This window comes from Mesoplodon bidens (genome assembly GCF_964165515.1).
Source record: "Mesoplodon bidens genome assembly, chromosome: 20".
NCBI lineage: Eukaryota > Metazoa > Chordata > Mammalia > Artiodactyla > Ziphiidae > Mesoplodon > Mesoplodon bidens.
The window spans coordinates 31,130,468-31,137,908 of NC_138181.1; the positions used below are offsets into that span (position 1 = coordinate 31,130,468).

At 54.9% G+C, this 7,441-nt stretch overlaps 1 protein-coding gene across 1 annotated transcript; it reads left to right on the forward strand.

Annotated features, from left to right (window-relative positions):
• Positions 1-3,406: 3,406 nt before the first annotated feature.
• KBTBD11 (kelch repeat and BTB domain containing 11) lies at positions 3,407-6,156 on the forward strand (the record flags this gene model as incomplete). The annotated part of the gene is made up of 1 exon (XM_081220947.1): positions 3,407-6,156. The coding sequence occupies one exon, from the start codon at positions 3,407-3,409 to the stop codon at positions 5,336-5,338; it is 1,932 nt and encodes a 643-aa protein (XP_081077073.1). The 3' UTR covers positions 5,339-6,156.
• Positions 6,157-7,441: the final 1,285 nt, after the last annotated feature.

The following is a 7,441-nucleotide window of genomic DNA, read 5'->3' on the forward strand; positions in this document are numbered from 1 at the left end:
CTTCTTCCCATCCATTTTAAGGCCAAATCACAGTAATGGGCCATGCTGGGGAAAAAAAGATATAGCTCCGAATGCTGACTTTCTTTAACATCATTTGAAAAAGGAAGTGGCCCCTCTGCTTAATTTCCTCATTTCTCCAGTGGAAGCTGACCCTCTACCCTGCCAGGCGGGCGGGGGCCAGGACCTGTCATGCTGCAGAAGCTTCGTTCACAAAGTGGACCTGCTGGGTGGCCTCCCGGCTCTTGGGACCCAGCATCACTGCCGCCTGCATCACAGTGACAGACGGTCTTCTGTCCTCTCACCTGACAACACTCAGGTGTTCACCATCACCTGGGCTGCGGGTGAACAGGGACTCCTGACCTGGTCACGGGGCAGAGAGCCAGCTGAGTGGGAGAGCAGCTGTCACACCTTGGATGGGATTACATGGCTGCGCCCAAGTCTCGGGCCACCCCCTGCTCTGCCAGCCTGGCCTGTGATCCATGCCAGGGGCGCACAGGGAGCTGGCAAGGACGTGCCTGCTTGGACCCCTGACCACCTGGGTCATATTTGTGTCATTGTGGACATGCAGCTCTTGCTTCTTGTAGCTACGACAACATGCCTACTTAGTCTGATTCTTTCAGGCTTTAAACGGATTCTGTAGAGCTTTGAAAACATAAGAGTTGCAAACTTAGGCTTTTCAGTGTGTCCTATTCCCTGCCTTTCCTTTGAGTCTGTGATGACTTCCACGAAGAGAACTCTCAGAGGTTGGGCTTCTGCACGTCCCGATGAGAGTCAAGCCGGAGAAAGAACCAGGAAGTGCTGAAACCCTTCTCCTGGCCAAGAAAAGAAAAGAAAAAAAAAAACAAAAAACTAGTTTTCTGAGGTCCAAGGTCTTCTGTATCATACAGAGAAAGTGTGAAAAGAATGAAGCAAATAAGAGAGCCAGTTCTCTGATTTTATTTCAGACATTGACAGTTATATGTATATTTGGGAAAGATATGTATATGTCTTACTTTTTATCTGACTTTCCCTTGAATGACTCAGCTGACTAAGAAAGCACCTCTGGCGTTTGGGAAGAGGCCAGAAGCTTTGCTTATAAAATCTGTGCAGGTTTCCAGTTTGTCATCACATTCCGGTCTCTGTGGGCCAGAGTGCATTTCCATCTCAGTGGATGCAGGACCTCCCCAGCAGCATCACGGGCTGGGGCACAGCTGAGTAAACATGTGGCACCTCCGTGACCCACATGCCCGTGGTCAGAGTTTCAGCTCATCCCGACTGTCTCCATGCTGCCTTTCCACATGTCCTAGACAGTGCCCTGCACCTGGTGAATATGCCCCAAAGGTTACTGTTAAAGATTTCTGGAAAACAGAGAGAGAAAGAGAGAGGGAGGGGAAGAGAGACAGAGAGAGAGGTGGGGAGGAAGGGAGAGACTGAATTGAATGTCTTGAATCTCCACCTCTAAGACACTTGTATTTCTGAGAATAATGGGAAAGTCTTTTTCGTAACACTGTAGCAAGAAGAGCAGGGCAAGCGTATATTTTTATACACACCCATTCTCTCAACCATGAGCATTTATAGGGATCAGGTAACAGTATTAAGTATGATTAGTAGAAAATCAGAAGAGGTTGAGGGTAGGTGGTTAAGTATCACTTTATCCCATTTGAGAGGTGAACATACCCTATAACGATGACACATCTGAGCTGTATGTATTTGGTCCGTTTCTCTTGTCTGCAGCCTCTTCTTAGGAAAACCAGAGCACAGTTTGCCCCTCCCCTTGTGCTAAGACCCCCTTCTAGGCTGGGGAGTCTCAGTGAAGGTTTTGCCAATTAGGAAAGATAATTTATTATTTTTTTATAATTCATCTGCAGGTGCTCACATCTGCCTTCCAAGTAGTTCTGTGGATTTTGTTTTTTGTTTTGGTTTTGTTTTGTTTTGCCTTGGCTTTTCTTTTGCTACACGTGTGCTATTTGGAGAGTTGCTTCTCTGAGGTTTTTCAGAGGTACAAAGCCAGGAATGAGCAGTTCAAACAGATTCCAGAGTTGGAGCCTCTGAGGCCAACTCCAGAGAAGAGTCCTCAGCACCTTTCTCCAAATATTTGTTGTAAATGAATTTGAGATAGTTGGCTGGAAAAGATTTCAGAAAAACTGTCACACAATAAAACTGAGGTTTCATAGGCTGGCCATGCTTTCTCACTAAAAGTTCTCAATTTTACATATACATCTCGTTAGGTCGAAATTAGGAAGTGGTTGATATTTGACTGCCATTGCACTGACACACAAAACCCAGCAATTTCGTATGGTTCAACCCAATGTATTTAAGGCTCATGGCTGAATTGGGTTCTTCTTTATAGGCCTCAAAAATCAGGGGAGGAACAGTTTTTTAGTATCTAAATAATCCCATATGTTTTATTCACCAAACTTTCCAGCACTGAAATGTCACGATCCCCATTCCCCCCGTATCTGAATCCTATAACCTGAAAATTGTGGAGGGAAATGGGGTAGATGCCACTGACACAAAATAGCCCTATGGAAAAATGCAAATCCCAACATTCTGTCTCTTTCTCCTATAAACAGGAACACAAAGAGCGTGGTGACATGACATGGAAACACCTGATATTCCAACAAAGGAAGTCGCAGAGGAAGGCTCCCGATGGATGAAGGAGGAAAGCCGGTCTAGTGTGTGCAGTAGCTGTGTCTTCCTAACACCCACCTGGCGACTGAATCATGCCCTCCCTGCTTCCAGGTGAACATTGTCGAGGCAGGCCCATCAGGAGCGCTGCCGATGCCAGGACACACACAGATATTGTCCGGCTGACCATCCATAAACCTTCATCGCACATGGGAGTCACGCACAAAAAGAAAGCTCCCTGGGGCGGCTCCCTGTAAAACAGCCGTAAAGTCAGTGTTCTGAAGTGTGGACTGCAGCCCGTCTCTGATTCGTTGGTCCTCGGAGACAGAGATGTGATGGAATGTGGAGGGATAAACACTGACTCAGGAAGAAAGGGCAGGCCCAGTTCCTTAGGAGCACCTGACGGCTCAGTTCCGCAGCGCAGGAGCTACAGACAGAGCCGCGCGTGCGGCTGCAGGGCGGTCCTGTCCGTGGACTGATCATCACCACGCGGCGCGGAGACCGAGCCACAAAGACCCCTGCAGACGGCCGCCGGGCGGGAACCTTGCCAGGTTCACAAGTTCAGCCGGGAGCGCGCTCCAGTCGACACACCCCTTTCGCCGGAGAGGAGAGCGGGCGGGAGCGAGGGGAGCTGCGTGCGATTGAAAACCAGTGTGGACACAAGTGAAATCTGATCGCGCGCCAGCAGAAGCGTGTGAAGCCAGGAGCCCCGGAGGAGCCATCGACCTTGGGCAGCCCGAGTCCGGGCGAAGTCATGCCGGGCTGCTGAGCGGGGACGGCAGCCGGAGCGAGCGTTCGCATGGAGAGCCCGGTGGCCCCCTGCGTCCTCTACCCGGGGGACGGAGCGTGCGGCCAGGCCGGGGGCCGGGGCGACGCTCCCGAGGCTCCGGGAGAGGGCGGCCTGCAGCCGCCAGACGCGGCCGGGGGGGAGGGCGCTGCGTCCCCGGCGCAGACACCCTGCAGTCTCAGCGCGTCCCTGTGCTTCAGCTCCGGGAACGATTCCCCGCCCTCTTGTCGCCGCGGCCGGCGGGTGGTGCAGAGGCAGTGGGAAGTCGGCAGCGCGGGCGCCGCGTCCCCGGAAGGGCGCGCGTCCCCTGAGGATCCCGTGTCCCCCGAGGAGCGCACGTCCCCAGAAGAGTCCGCGTCCCCGGAAGATCCCGCGTCCCCCGGGGAGCGCCCGCCGGCCGAGGAGCCCACGTCCCCGGAAGAGCCCGGGGACCCCGCGCCCGTGCCCCCCGGCGTCGGGCCGGAGCACGGGGAGCCCGACCTGCTTATCGAGGTGTCGGGCCGCCGGCTGCGGGCGCACAAGGCGGTGCTGGCGGCGCGCAGCGACTACTTCCGCGCGCGCGCGTCGCGGGACGTGCTGCGGGTGCAGGGCGTGGGCTGGGCGGCGCTGCGGCTGCTGCTGGCCTACGCGTACAGCGGGCGCATGGCGGGCGTGCGGCCCGACAACGTGGCCGACGTGGTGGCCGGCGCGCGCCGCCTACAGCTGCCCTGCGCCGCGCAGCGCGCCACCGACGCCGTGGCGCCGCAGCTGAGCTTGGCCAACTGCTTCGAGGTGCTGAGCGCGGCCAAGCGGCAGCGGCTGGCCGAGCTGCGCGAGGCCGCCTACCGCTTCATGAGCGACCACTACCTAGAGGTGCTGCGCGAGCCCGCCGTCTTCGGGCGCCTGTCGGGCGCCGAGCGCGACCTGCTGCTGCGCCGCCGCCTGCGCGCCGGCCGCTCCCGTCTTCTGGCCGCCGCGCTCGGCCCGGCCGGGGAGCGCGCGGGCAGCCGGCCGCAGAGCCCGTCGGGGGACGCGGAGGGCCGAGGCGACGCCGCCGTCTACTGCTTCCACGAGGCGGCCGGCGAGTGGCGCGAGCTGACGCGGCTACCCGAGGGCGCGCCGGCTCGGGGCTGCGGCCTTTGCGTGCTCTACAACTACCTCTTCGTGGCCGGCGGCGTGGGGCCCGCGGGCCCCGACGGCCGCGCGCGGCCCTCGGACCGGGTCTTCTGCTACAACCCGGCCACTGACCGCTGGAGCACCGTGCGGCCGCTGCGCCAGGCGCGCTCGCAGCTGCAGCTGCTGGCCCTGGACGGCCACCTGTACGCCGTGGGCGGCGAGTGCCTGCTCAGCGTGGAGCGCTACGACCCGCGCGCCGACCGCTGGGCCGCCGTGGCCCCGCTGCCCCGGGGCGCCTTTGCCGTGGCGCACGAGGCCACCACCTGCAACGGCGAGATCTACGTGTCTGGGGGCTCTCTCTTCTACCGCCTGCTCAAGTACGACCCGCGGCGCGACGAGTGGCAGGAGTGTCCGTGCAGCAGCAGCCGCGAGCGCTCGGCCGACATGGTGGCCCTGGACGGCTTCATCTACCGCTTCGACCTGTGCGGGGTCCGCGGCGATGCGCCGGGGGCCGGGCCTGCGGGGGGGGTCAGCGTGCTCCGCTACCACTGCCTGGCCAAGCAGTGGAGCCGCTGCGCCTCGCACCTGCGGCCCCCTGGCGCGCCATCGGGCCTACAGCCCTTCCGCTGTGCCGCGCTGGATGGCACCATCTACTGCGTGAGCCGCGCGGGCACCTGGCGCTTCGTGCCGCCCCCGGACGGCGAGCCCGGCGCCGGCGACGCGGGTCCCGAAGGCAGCTTCGAGCTCCAGTCGCTCCGAGCCCCCGCGGACGCCCGGGGCCTGTTCTTCCCGTTCGTGCTCAACCTGCCGGAGGAGAAGCCAGACCGAGGCGAGGAGGGCGCCGCGTAGGGTGGGCCAGGTCACCCGGGCGTGTCCCTCGGCAGCCCTGGGCCAGGGGATGCCCTGTGGGCCGAGGTCCCAACTGGGAAACTGGAAGGGGCGAGGGGAGTGGAGGCGGGGAGGGAGAGAGTCGGGGGTGGGCCCCGGTGGGCCCCGCCCAGCCCACGGGATCATTTAAAGGCTTAGAAGGTAGAAGCTTGTCGCGGGGCCTTGAAGACCTTTTGCGATGCTGTATTATTAAGGCCCGCTGCCTAGTCCGCATTCCTTTTGCTTTGCTTTGCTTAATGGGGTCGATGGCAAGATGTAGGATGTGTGCAGATAGATAACCTTACAAATAAGATGCAGAATACCTGAGAAAGAAACAGAATGAGAGATGAAGCCTCTGGGTGTGGTGGGTGAGGCCTGGAGTAGTGTACTGGGGTGTACTGTCCCTCGGGATCACTCGCGGAGTGGCCGGGCGGCCAGACCTGAGTTGTGTGGGGTACCAGGTACCGTTGCTTCCTGCACCATGAGAGGGGGCCTCGGGGCCACCTCCCAGAGCTGAGATCCTAAATTAGGCCAACGTGAACGATATTAGTGGAACGACTGAAAGAAGGTCATACTTTTTCGGCTTGAGGTTTAAAATTATAACTGATAAGTAAAGCTTTTAAACCCTTTCTAACTAAGTTTAAAAGTTCCTGCCACATGTGCTTAGCTTCGGTTGGCTCCACTCCAAATGTAGTAAGTATTAAGGGTTGATTCCCAATAAGATCTGTCCAGTGAGCACTGGAAGTATGTCCTCTGTCATCACAGGCCCAGATATGGTCAAAGGCCCACACACCTCAAGAGCAGGTCCTTCTCGCCGCTTAACTGAGATGGGTTTAATATTTTCAATTTAAGAGATGTTGATAATTGTGTTCAGTGATGTAGTAACGATTTGCTCTTATTTGAGTTTTAAATCTTTGGTGACTGAATGTTTTCCAAAGCGCATGTCATCAGTAGGAAACGCTGACAGTGGCCGTGGTGTTTGTCTGCTTTAAAAGGAGCATTTGGTACCCACCAGGTATGCTCGGCCACTTTGATATTTCATAGTGGGCTCAAAAAGAGTAGTATCCCGCCCCCAAAAGAAGGTTAAAATCCTTTCTTTTTGAGAGTTCTAAAGAATAACAGGCAGGCACGGTTGAACCCACTACTTACGATGTTTTAAATATGAATTCTGTCATCCTGATGAGGGAAATTCATTTTTACAAGCATCAGTCTAAGAAATTGTGGCAGAGTGACAATGAACATAGTAACATAAGGAGAAATAACATATATTTATAACGTGGTTTAGCAAGTAAACTACACTTTTCTAATTGTAAATTCCAAAATACTGTAGTAGAAGTAACATGAAAGTCAGTACTTTGATGGGGCACAAGGATTAAAAACAAATCAGTTGATCTTTCCTCATTTGTTATAACATTTTACTTTCCAAATGTGTACAGACAGGGCTTACTGTTTATTAAAAGTTTAAGGATAAAGTATACGCTCATAAATAGAGGCCAACTGATTTGGATTCTGAGTCCAATCCACTTTTTTTTATTACAATAGGAAAAGTACACATTGAAAGTTATTGGCACATAAGTAGATGAAGTCATGTGTACCTTACTCTGATTTACTCGTGAATCCAGTGATGGGAGGTTACCTCTCTCTATGCCAATCAGTGGGTATGTGGGACATAGGTTATGCTTTTTAAAGAGTCTGTGGTTATGAAAGTGATCTATTAAGCTGTTTAGGAGTGATAGCTTGAATCGTGCTTGCGCCAGAGCATGGGATTTACTGTTTCAGCACGTGCATTCTGGTGACTTGTGTGCCTGCTTGTGACTGCTCCTGACCTGAGAGGATGCTTGGCAGCTCGGTCCATCGTCTTAGGAAAGAAAAACAGGCTTCAGATTGCCTGACTTCTTTGGCCTTTTGGTAGGAATAGACTGGAGACGTGGCAGGAGGAAAAGAATTGAGATCCAAAATAAATAATGTCCTTCTAAAGACAGGAGCATTTCATATGATGGCACATTTTTCTCTAGACTTTCATTATTTATGGTAAAACTTTTATATGAAATGGAACCAAGCTAATATTTTCATTCCTTCCGTATC